Source organism: Charadrius vociferus, unplaced genomic scaffold, assembly GCF_000708025.1.
Source record: "Charadrius vociferus isolate BGI_N301 unplaced genomic scaffold, ASM70802v2 scaffold1351, whole genome shotgun sequence".
NCBI lineage: Eukaryota > Metazoa > Chordata > Aves > Charadriiformes > Charadriidae > Charadrius > Charadrius vociferus.
In genome coordinates, this window is record NW_009646638.1 from 122665 (window position 1) to 135343 (window position 12679).

General features: G+C 45.8%; 1 protein-coding gene across 1 annotated transcript in view; it reads right to left on the reverse strand.

Annotated features, from left to right (window-relative positions):
* The window catches only part of ASCC2 (activating signal cointegrator 1 complex subunit 2), a 24906-nt gene extending 13009 nt beyond the window's left edge, over positions 1–11897 (reverse strand). Inside the window, 9 exon segments of the mRNA XM_009888975.1 lie at positions 175–282; positions 841–915; positions 3045–3157; positions 4078–4188; positions 5849–5916; positions 8195–8324; positions 10041–10211; positions 10564–10722; positions 11807–11897. Coding sequence (XP_009887277.1) covers positions 175–282; positions 841–915; positions 3045–3157; positions 4078–4188; positions 5849–5916; positions 8195–8324; positions 10041–10211; positions 10564–10722; positions 11807–11887 — 1016 coding nt within the window. The 5' untranslated portion in view covers positions 11888–11897.
* Between the last annotated feature and the right edge of the window lie 782 nt (positions 11898–12679).

A 12679-nucleotide genomic window follows, 5' to 3' on the forward strand; every position in this document is an offset into this window, starting at 1 on the left:
TCCTGCTGTGCAGGACAACAGACTTCTGATCTTAGCCAAAATCTGTGGCTACAACCCCAACACAAATAGCAGTATTTATTAATTTCCTCCAGTAAATCTAAAAACAAGGAAACAATCTCCCCCATAACGGCAATCACATAACTGGCTGGTACCCCAGTGCCCAAGTGCCAGTACCTGCTTTCCAAGATGGGCTGCAGACAGACTTGGTTTATTAGGACGTGAAAAGCTTCTATCATCTTCTTTCTGGAATGTGAAATTCTCCTCCACAAATCAGCAAAAACACTTCAGAGAGAGTAAAAAGACACTGTTGGCGTCAGCACAAGAAATCTGAACCTTCAACACACCTTTACTCCAGAGTTAACCCTCTACAGGAGGGAATTCATTAGTAGAATCATTTCTTTGCTGCAAGGACCAGAGATTAGAGCCATTTCAGAGTCATTAAGGAAAATCCATGCTCTGCACAAAGTTGGGCTCAATCACCAATTGTCCCGACAGCCAGACACGTGGTATCTCAACTGTACCAGCATAGTCTGCGCCTTAAAATGAGGGCAAACTACACATAGATATCATTCAAGTTTTCACACTTTGTTACAATTTGAATGCATCTCCCATCAAGTTTCTTCTTAGCCAGCAGTGAATGAAATCATTAGTCACCCCAGTGCCCAGGAAAATCTGGAATTAGAAAAGCCATCTCTTCAGAGTTCTTTGAAATAGCATTAAAAAAAAAAAAAGACAGAAAGACTCTGCAGAGATGGGTAAAGCAGCACAAAGTGAATTTTTAACTAAGCCCTGGGAGACTTTTATTGAAAAGAAAACGCAAGCCTTTGCAGACATTTTCACCTGTTATCCTCATAATGCCTCTTCTTAATTGCAGATTCCAGCTCAGGAATTGCCAATTCATAAAACGAAGCTAATCTGTGGAAAGGGGCAACAAAACAATAAGTGTCAATTGAAGTTTCAAAAATCATTTGCCGAAGGACAAATCAAATGGTTAATGTCATTAAATTCTCACTAGCAGTGCTCGTTAGCATTACCCCCATTTTGTTATTTGCTCCCTGAAACGCAAGCAAGCAAATACGCACGAGACAAAGAGCAGCACTCAAAGGAAACCATCAAGGTGTCTTTGGAGACGTAGGCAAAAAAATGCCTTCGAAAAGCATCACACTACTGAACAGAAGAGCAACTGAAAAACATCCCAAACACAAATTTGCGGTCTGCAAAGAGCTGAAACGCTCAAGTCCACCCCAAAACACCCCCTCCCACTCCAATATCCTTATGGCCCTATCTTGCTGTGTGCTAAAAACTGGGATAAAACAGGATATTACTTCCAATAAAAGTCTTACTGGACTTGCTACTCAGCTCTGCTGTAGGTGGGCATTTAGATGAAGGTATCCAATACGCAGAAAGCCTACGAGGAGGTTTCAATAGGATGGGGCAGGGAGGAAACGAAGTCAGTTTGGTCCAGTTTCACATTTTACGTGCCAGACAGCCCACCCAGACCCCTTCCTGCAGGGACAGAGCACCAAGAGACGCGGAGAAACGCCCTTGTGGAATAACAGCCAGTACCACTTCATCAGGAGCTGGATGTTCCAAATAACGGTTTACAGCGCTTCCCACGAAAGCCACGCCTGCTGAGCTGATGAGCAGAGGCTCCATTAGGAACATTACTTCCTCCGCTCATATTAAGAGCCAAATATGTTAAAGGGATATCCTTGAGGCAAACGTAGCAGAAGCTGGTTGATACTTTTAGTCAGGGAGAGAAATTAGCAAGCGCCAGCGGATCGATTCAGACTCGCAGAGATTCCCAAAAGATGACACGTAAACCAGTCTTCCCTCCCCACACTCCGAAGACCCGCTCATCAGTCCATATCGAAAAGTAATGAAAATGCTGCCGTTGTCCCACTGCGCCAAGATCTAAGCCTATTTTAGCACATCTCTGACATCAACAGGAGAATGAAAAGCAAAAGGCTTTCCTCCCCCGAGTACCCAAGCGCGTGCGCAGCGCTGCTTGCCAAGCCAAACAGCCACCAGCAGCCCACCAATCCGCTCCTCTTTCAATAACCAACGCGCCAGCAACCTCCAAAGAGGACAGAGAGCTACAGACCCCAGAGACCTACAGACCCCAGAGAGCTACAGACCCCAGAGAGCTACAGACCCCAGAGACCTACAGACCCCAGAGACCTACAGACCCCAGAGCAGCGTTACCCAACCTGTGGTCCACAAACCACTGACAGCTCTAAGATTTCAGAGGTCTGCAACGTGATTAGAAACAAAAACAAAATACAAACGTGCGTTTGCTCACGCTAACACGCACACAAAACAGGGGAAATCAAGACAATAAATTAAAAACTTCTGTTGGTCCTAAACAAAGGCTGTTATGGAAAGACTCTACAAGGTGATGTGGGGGCTTAAAACAGCTGGAGCAAGGCGGTAAGTGCCCCTCAAGGACATGCAGCCTCCGTGGGAACACACTCAGCTCTCTGGTCCTTGAGACCACCCCGACTCATCGGCACTGCGCTCCAGAGTTGGACAGGGAATTCGCTGTCAGCCCAGCTGTGACAGCACCGGCACGTCCTCCTCTCCCAGGCAACTCAGCTTTTGCCAAACCTCAATTATATTCTCTAGCATAAAACTTAGGTGTAACAGCAAAGGAAAAACGTTTATTTTCAGGCCTGATGGACTATCGCTCCATAAGACTTTCTAGTTCCCTCACTTCAGGTCTACAGCACGAAGGTCTTTTTATCCACAACTCTTTTCTGCTCGTCTGTCTCCAAAGCACAGCAGGTACTGTGTACCGTCACGGTTGCCTGGCTCTAGGATCTAGATAATGATGAAGGTGAACATATAACACACAAACTCTAGACGTCCCTATATTCATTTATTTACTGGGAGTCTCTGTATTCCCACCAGTGTGAGCGGAGCAGTCTGTAGTTGCATTAAATCTGTCTACCCTTTTAATGATGAAGGCACTGGGACAGGACACAGCAGCACATTCAGTATTTTTACTTCGCCAAGACAAGCTCTGTCTGCAGTCCAAGACGTACCTGTAGCAAAACTCATGTTTTTGGAAGGTCTGGCAAGCCAATGGGAAGACATCAAGAAACGCCCAGAGTGTCGTGCAAGTGTCGCATAAGTACAGCACAATATCTTTCAGCTCCTGAGACAGAAAGAGCAATTACTGAGAGAAAAGCCAGACAAGTTTTCCTGGGAACACAGTATAACTCACTGGCAGGGACACATCATGTTCAGACCAAGTGTTTTTCCAGACTGCACAGAGAGAGTCTGCTATCGATCATAAACACATTACATGTTACCGGGTCTAGAGGCAGAGACGTCTCTACTAAACCTTCTATCCTTTGAACCTGTAATGCAATCACCACTCTTGACTCTTGTGAACGATTCTATGAAATTATGAGAATCCTCATCAGAGCCTGTTTTGGAGAGCACCTTTGCCCTCTGGATCTCCTCTGCATACAGCATTCTTCCCCATCTATCTGGAAGCGCTGCATAGCAGTAATACAGGAAATAAAGGGATAATTTCAGTGGTCCATTTCAGCGGAAGATGCATTTCCAGGGTAGCTGTAACAACTCCCACATACAGACTGTATGACTAAGATTTTGTAGAAGCCCACGGTCGCCGAGACGGGGCCTGTCTGTGCACAGGACCTGCACAAAAAAACCCCTCTTACTACCTAGAGTTAAAGTACACTGTTGTTAAACAAACATTGCTGAAGAAAAGATCAACTCTGATCACTGGTAGGGTTACCTGGGGACTCCTGTCAGACGCTCTGTTACATTACTTATAAGCTGGTTAAGCAAAAAAAAAAGATGCCAGGTTTAAAAAGAACTGGCACTACAATGGATATGGTTGAAATGCACACGAGCAAAGCAACCAGCTCACGGTGGAAAGGTTTCATCATCAAGTCTATGACAAACAGTGAAGCAATGACATGGAACCACGCGCCGTACGAGGCACCAGTATTTGGGAACAGAACGACCCGCTGTGGTCTTACTGCTCCGTGGAGTGTTCAGTCTGCAGGACTACAAACAGTAAAGTGCCAAGAGAGACAGTTCTACCTGGAGGGGCATGTTCCCCGGAGTCACATTGACTCTTTCTTCCAGTTTCTGGGGCTCAGCAGAGGCTCCTTCACACTGCAAGCCACACTTGTGCAGAATATTGTTGAACACCTAGATGAAGAGAACAGAACGGTGTTAAAACAGACGGGGGAAGGCAGTGGGACACGCTTTCCATGCGATACGTGACTACGCACAGCACAGGGCTGCGTAAGATGAAAGCCGCAACGGAGTCTCGCAGGGTACGGGAGGAAGGGTCACGCTGCACTTCTGAAATTCCATGCGACCTGAGTGCAATTTAAGTGCAGCTGCATACGGCGGTGGTGCTGCGACAGGGCCTGCAGCTAAGCCAAACCCTCAGCTACGTGAGAAGATCGGCCAGAAAGGCCAACACGGGGAGGCCACCCGGCATCCCGACGTGCAAGGGAGCGGTGGGACAACCGGGGAGTTAACAGCACCTCCTGCCTACGGGCTGGTCCCAAAGCCTGCCTGCCCTCTCCCCCGAGACAGGACAGATTTCGTGGCTCGTGTTTATAAACAAAGAATGTGGGGAGAAGCCCACAGAATCGGGTTCTGGATTGCTACCGAACTCTGGTGTGGGACCAACTTTAAAGCGACTCCTCTACGCTTGCACCCGAAGAGATTTGTCAAATCCTCCGCCCGGAGACACGTGAATGGGTGACTAAAGGTATTGCAGTTGCATACGTGGGGTTGATATTACTATTCCACGGGGCACGTAGGCTCCTAAACCCACACGGGTATCCACTCCTTTCAGTGACAGTGTAAACACATAAATAACTTCACGGATCAGTAATGACACATCTTTGTTTGAGCTGTTACGTCCACACACTTGAGGTACACTGGTATCACCCTGCAACGGTTACGAAGACACCCAGTAAAGAAACCAGTGTTCTGCAGAGAAACCGCTCCGAGGTGGTACATCACGAACAGCAAACAGCATCTCTGCTGTCCTCCCCAGTAATTCATGTGAAGGTTTGGTCTCGCATCCTAGACTATTTTTCAAGTATGATATCACCTCTGAGATTTAGCTCTAACCGTTTCTTAACACACCGAAAGAAAGAAAAATGCAGGCTTTCAAAAAATCAAGTGACATTATAGGTGTCTTGGGGTAAACAGTACCTTGGGTTTGTTTACTGTTGCGCACAGGTGAGCTTTTTGAGGACATAAACACGACATTTTCAGGGTACAAAGATGTCAAGGCACCTTGACTTCTCCCTCAGGTTAAATGCGAATCCTGCTTACTGAGTCTGGGGAATATACAAGCTGCTTGTGAAAACGACAGCTCAGGCGTGGAGAGGTGCCAAATATCTTTTGTATGGCAACAACGCATCCCTTCCAACAGACCGTCATTGACTCTGGAGAACCTGCAGCGTTAACGCTAACCCATTCCACTATGTCAAGCCTTAGCTACCTCTCACGGGCTCTATTTTGTTGGTTTAAGTTTCAATGCGCCCCCTGCTTGGCGGGGGGGATACAAAGAACATTTTTTGAACTGCCTCACGAAAATTCCCTGAGATTAACTGCAGAGAAGGCCCGAAGCTGAAGGAAGGTAACAGGAAAGAGTCATCATGTAATAGTTTTATATAAAGGTTCGAAAACTGCTTGACATACATTAGCATGAACTAGAGAGAGAAAGTAAACAACAGCAAATGCATTCTGCCTGCCCACGACCACATTTGCTCCCTTCCACCCTCTAAGATATGCCCCATTTCCAGGTGAAGCCCAAGCCCCGAGCCAGGCAGCAGTGCAGTACCTGGAGGACGGTGGGCAGAGTTTCATCTAGGTCGCTGAAGTAACTCGGCTGCCAAGTGAAGATATTTTCTGAGAAGAGAGAGGGAAAGATACCATTTCCCGTTAGTTCAGACATTCACACCAACAAGCACATTTGCAAAGACGTAGTTGTATTATTCCCTTCCAGTCCCTAAAGGGGCTCCAGGAGAGCTGGGGAGGGACTTTTTACAAGGGCATGGAGTGCTAGGATGAGGGGGAATGGCTTCAAACTGGAAGAAGGAAGATTTAGATGAGATATGAGGAAGAAATTGTTGGCTGTGAGGGTTGTGAGCCCCTGGGGCAGGTTTCCCCGAGAAGCTGTGGCTGCCCCATCCCTGGAGGTGTTCAAGGCCAGGTTGGACGGGGCTTGGAGCAACCTGGGCTGGGGGGAGGTGTCCCTGCCTAGGGCGGGGGGTGGAACTGGGTGGTCTTCAAGGTCCCTTCCAACCCAAACCATTCTGATTCTATTACTGACAGCCCCCAGTCCCTCCAGGTACAGCTAATAACCAGTTAGGGCACAGGCACAGGCTCACTTCTCAACTCGCGCACAGGACCTGCTCCGACAAAGCTGAGCCATCAACTCTTCTGTGCAACCGGAGAACTGGTAATGAGAATACGCTCATCAGAGCAGAGCCAACGAGATGTTAGATGATTCACGCCCCAGAGGCTGAATCAATGAATAATGCAAATACTATCGCTAAACATTCCCAGTTCCTTTATTTGACAACTGGAGTTGACTTTTAATTACTGATAACAGTTCAGCATACACTGGAAAATGTTCTGCAGAATATTTCTTAAAGGTAATGAGGCTTTAGTAATACCTGCTATTATATTACTAGGACTTCATTATCTTTACAAAATACTCCACTGAGTAATGGCATACCATAAATCCTCACCAAGCAAGCACAGAGGCTGCCTATTTTCCTGTGAATTACTGTTCAGACAGTGAAAATTAACAGAGTTCTCCAGCAAGGACAGAGCACAGGTAAGAGTTATGAGACAGGTTTCAGAAAAATTTATACCCTGAGAAGAACCTAAAGTTTATCAAGTTATGAATTACACACCAGAACTGCTCATGCTGTTACTGTTACAACATAACGCAAATAATCAGGTGAGCAAATCATTGCTCACTTGCATGCAGCCTTGTTGCGTTGCACTCTAAAACGTATGTATAATTCAAATGAGGTTTCATACACTTAGGTCATCTTTGGAATATTTTAAGACCCAGAATATCTAAGCTTCACATCTGAAAGAATGTCTTCTCCTGCCTTCTTCCCACCTCTGAGGCTTTACAGATTAATTTAGAGTGGAAGTAACCGAAAAAGGACAAAAGGATTCAAAAACGCAAAGGTTTATCTGAGCTTTTCTGGCCTGGAAATATGGCTGCATCACATGATCTCTAATGCTTCTCGTGCTAGTAAACTTGGAAATGAGACAAAAATAACTACCACAGAAGGAAAAAGTTTCATTACATGAACTGCAGACAAAGCGGGGTAGAATTTAGGAAGAAGAGCTCACTTAATCCAAGGTTAGGCACTCTTCCGTCTGTGCTCAGATGGATGTTAAAGATCACAGGTAGTTAGTTCCCTTGTGAAAAGAGCACAGGATAAATACAGGAGCTAAACCAATACGTCTGCGTTACGCAGGCTCTAGCGCCCAAGGCTGAGGTGTTGCTTAATATGCACTTGCCACTAAGACCGTCTGTACAGACAGAGAAACCTAGGGATAAGCACAGCTTGAGCAATGCTCCGAAGTGCTTTGTGGTTTGAAGGCACTATATAAATCAACGTCTGTATTGAAATGTCAAGTTCTCCCACTTCGTAGACCAGCGATTACTTCACGTTGCACATTTTGCTCGGCTCCCAGCTCTGGGAACAAAAGCACTCATATGAGCAGTTGGATTGTGCCCCATGTCCTAACCCTCCTCCCTCCCTGCCCAGGAACTGGGTCGTTTGCCCCTTCCCATCTCTACCAGGATTTTACAGAGCCCTCACGGTCCTCTTACAGTAGCTGAGGACACATTTCATTGGCACAGGAAACAACTGCTGAGGCATAACTGAGCCTTGGTGCACGCCGAATGCCACGAGCCCAGCTCAGGACAGCCAAGCAACAGGCCACGATGCGTTCTTTGACATAAGTGAAGTTCAGAAGGAGACAAAAAAAAAAAAAAGTCATCTGATCTAATCGGTCTAGAAATTATAAATTCTAGTTGCTACTGAACAATTCATTTTCCAAGTAGTAATATTGGTATAAAACCCCACTCATCACTCCCCATTATACAAGTAAGCAAAAGCCTAAATGCAACAAGCCGTTCCTTGGCTTAACTAACCAATCATCTTCTGGAGCAGGAGACCATTTCCTTTTCCAAAAAGCACACAGAGGTCCAGAATCTTAGGGATGTCGAACAGGAAGTTATTGTAAATAATTTCTCCAAAGACAGATGGAGTGATAAAATGATCCTACAAAGAAAAAAAAAAAAAAAGGTAATTTAAAGGATAATTCGTATCTTACTCTGCAAGAACTCCAGCATTATAGTGATACCTGTAAAAACATCTCTCAAAAATGTCTTAAGGATTTTGTTTCATAGAAGGCAGCAACTCTGCTTACACTGTCTTCTGCAGAGCCCTCCATGCCCACGCTCCCTGCTGCTTGTCCCTGCCACTACACCCTCCACCCCACTGGCCTCTCCCCCCTCGTTATGGGGCCAGGCTGCACCACGAAATCAACCAATCGACCTAAAACCTACAACAAAAAGGTACTTACAGTTCATTCTGTTCCCAGCCCTGGCTCACTATACGGCCAAATAAACAGCTGAGCTGACAGGGGAATGGCTCAGCTCAGTAGTAAGAATGAGTAACCAGGCGTAGGAACGATTTAACTGGCACTGACATGGAAAAAATACACACGAGATCACAGTCCGAGGTTATTGGTACCCCGGAGGAGTGGAATCAAGGCACCAAAGACAACTGCCTCAGCGACAAGTAGGAAGAAAACCCGGGAACCGCAGCTCTATGTACCCTGACTGCTAGAACGCCCTCAAAACCACGACTCATAACGTTGAGGGAATTTCTCCTAAAATTCCAGATGACAAAAATTCCATTGTCTTTGAGACTGCGAAGTGAGCAAGCTAAAACGTGATCGTGGATTTTCAGAAGACAAATTTGCTTATGACAGCAGATGTTTTCAATCACGGCGAAAGGCAGTACGCACATTCCCCCTGCTAAAGCAGAGGGACGGGGCTTTACGCCGGCTAGGTTCAATTTCTAGAACTCCTGCTGACGGCCCGCGTGACAAAAGGCTATTCATTCTCTTCAAACTACTCAACTATAAAATGGTTTCAAATGCTCGTCTGCCTCATTGGAGTGGTAAGATTTAATCAGATCCTGGAATGAAAGACACCATAGAGGTGTCGTATGTTCGCTGAAGCGGTGCCAGCCGCAGGCTCCAGCATTCCTTCTACCTGTTCCCGCCCCAGTCCTTCAATTCCCACTCCCAAGAACTTTCCTCAAAATGTCCCGAATGTCACCACTGTGCTAATCGAGAGAATCAGTACATCGCCAAACAACATATTGTGAACCAACGAGGATATCAAGGGAGTAATTGCCAAAACACAAGGTGCCTCACTCATTCTGCCCAAAGGCCTTTGGGAGAATTCCACGGCTGCTGATGGGAGTTGTACTCACGCAATTAGGGCCGAGTATGCCTTTCAATTATGATGCCAAGAAAACAGTAATTTACAGCAATTTCACCGTGTGTCTAAAACTCAGGGAAAGTTCAAGCAGAGAGCAGTATTAGCACAGATTCCATGACACTGCACGGCACAGAGGAAGCCAACACTCGGCTACTGGTGGCCTGAAGAGCCTCTGTTCCATCCAGCCGTCCAAAGGCCAACTTGCTCTTTTTTCCTCCTCCAGCGATGTATCATACCACCACCCGTGGCTAACCTGCTATTACTTAGTTGATTGCCTGGATCTCTTTCTTAAGAAATCACTGCATACTTCAGATACTTCAGCTCTGAGTGGTTATCATCTCCGTACGGAGAAACCGACTGATAAGAACAGCCAGAGAGAGGAACGCAGCTGGACATGCACGCAAGAAACATGATTAATTTCTCCAATTGTCTTCTTTCCTAAGTTATACAGCCCCGAGCACCGGCAAAGCAAAGAAATGTTTACCTTGGACTCCTTGTGAGTGGACATTCTGAGGAAAGTCAGGAAGACGCTCCGATGAAGACATTTCTGCATGTCATTCACCTCTGGATGGCAATCCAGCAACGCATCAAACTTGCGAGGGGCATAGCACAGGTAGGAATCCAGACATTTCTGAAGCGTCTCATCAAATATCACCTTGCGCAACGGAAGACAAGAAAATGGAAAGAAGGGAAATGTCACACATTCATAGGTTGCGTTCACGGGCAGCCCAGTTAAATTTAAAAGCAGTCTAAAACATTCAAGAGTGTTAAAAGGATTCACATATGCATCAAATACAAGCAAACTCTTAAAATCCACAATGAAAAATTTGTGGGGAAATACTACTTTCTTTGCCCTCTGAGGTGCAGTAATTAAAATTCAAATGCTTGACAAATGACATAATGAGCATATATAAGTCTTTATGAAAACGATTTAAAGTTCGTGGCTTTTACAAGCACCTAGATGGTTCATGCTTTTTTTTCTCCAGTGTCCACAAAACAGTTATTACCTGGCACCAAAATTTGTCATGAGGCAAAGCCAGAAGCCAGTTCAGGTCATCTGCAATGAATTTTGCTCGCTCCAAGAATTCTTCCACTAAAGCAGGGTCTCTGACAACAGGTGGCGGTCTGTATAGCACAAAAGACCGATCTGCTTTTATTTCTGGGTGCTGCAGAAAGCCAGAACACTGTATTAAAACCACAGAAAAAGGGACAGGAATCCCCAGTTACCATTTGCACCGCTCGCTGTATTTTTAGGAAACCAACACGAAATTACACTGGAATACAATTTGACATTCAGTTCCCTGGTAACTTCCCATTTTCTAATCTTTCAAGGCAGCAGATCAGTGGGTTTGCATCCTTATTTATCAGCAATATTTTCAGACCGTCATAATTTGGTAGACGTTGCTCCTTGCATTCTACTAACCGAGAGCCTCGCAAAGCAATCCTCCCACATGCTCAAAACAAACAGCAACAGCTTCACGTCATGCCTTTGAAACGTGGCCTGCGCTCTCTCTGTTTCCTCCTAACTGGTTCTTGCACAATATTCCACAAAGTCAAATCGACACGACCACCAAACACAGAGATGAAACGTTTCACTACCCTTCCCCAGGGTTACCAAACAGGTTTTGCCCAAATCCTCCCACCCGAGAATGAGAATCACGTCGAGCGGCGAGCAGCAGCTTGGAGCTCTGCCTCAACCCCGACGTGTGCCCAGGGTCCACCTCCCGCATTAACGGCAGGTCCCGCTTCTGCCACAGGTCCAGGAGAAGGCTCCCTCCACGCCGCCTTATTTCTGGGAGAAAAAAAAACTATCTGTGGCTTTAATTTGCTGACTCCACCAAGCTGATGCCACGGGGCGGGAGGTCGTGGGATGCAGTAAGCAGATGGACTTTCCCAGGGCTATAGCTCAGGGCTAAACTTCACACAGAACTTGCAAAAGCTCCCAAAGCACTGTCTCTATCGCAGCAGAATTTACACAGCTAATCGGGCTGTTCCTCCAAAGAGTAAGGAGTTCTGGGAGAACACAGTTTACTATAGATGTTGAGCACAGGAAGTCTTCCTTTGCCCATCACTGAAATAAAATTCTCAACTACCTGAATGCACTAAAACATGAAGAAAACAATTTCTTTACCAGGCAAGCTGGCCAGATTTCATCATATCCTGGACCAAGGGCTAGTTTTGCCCAAGCCTGAATATAAGCCAATTATTTGTTGAAGATCTTATTTGGCTTTCAGGAAAAACAGAGCTCACCAGTGCCGGTAATGTTCTCAGCTTCCCTGTCTTGGGATCCCTTTCCGTCAGCTGGAGCTCATCCAGTGGCAACGCTGGCATCCTGATGACTTGTTCCTGTCTTCAGCAAAGAGAAAAACAAAAGCAGCACAGGATGAGTTTTACAAGGTCAATCAACCAAAAGCATAACAAAAGAGGCTACAGCCTTACTGTCACACACACGCACACACACAGCGGCCACAAATATATTTATGCAAAGCAATTTATACACCACCCAAACACCAAACCTCAAGGGAACACCCAAGAGCTAGCTGCACGTGCCTCAGAAGAAACCTGTAACGTGGTGCTATACCTTCATCCCCGTTCCCTACTGAGAAAGAGGTCATCGACATCTTCCAGGACAGCAAAAAGCATTTGGGGACATTGTTTAATACGGGAGCTCAATATTTCGATCTGGGAGCTCGATATTTCGATCTGGTTCTGAAGACGGTGGCTGAAGTCTGCTTTTGCAGTCTACCCCCTGACATTACAAACTGGAGAAGCAATCAAAAAGACATCCTGCCAATGTACGATTACAAGAATATTTTTGGTGCTTACGTGGCAGAATCGCTCAGTGCTCACCCAGGTAAGGCACACAGGGTGAGCCTACAAAACACAGCCTTCCTTTCCCCTGCCTATTGCCCACACGCTCACGAAACCGCATTTGATTCTACAACAGCATTTTTGAGAACTCAGAAATATTTCCATTAACTTTCTGGAATTAGCTGCAAGTCAAACCTTAGAGTAATTCAAAAGAAATGATGACATGCGCCGTTTAAAAAGTTCAGATATTAATAAAAAATGAACATTGCAGGTTAACAGAGCTTTTCATTTCTTGGGGTTTTACAGTATTAT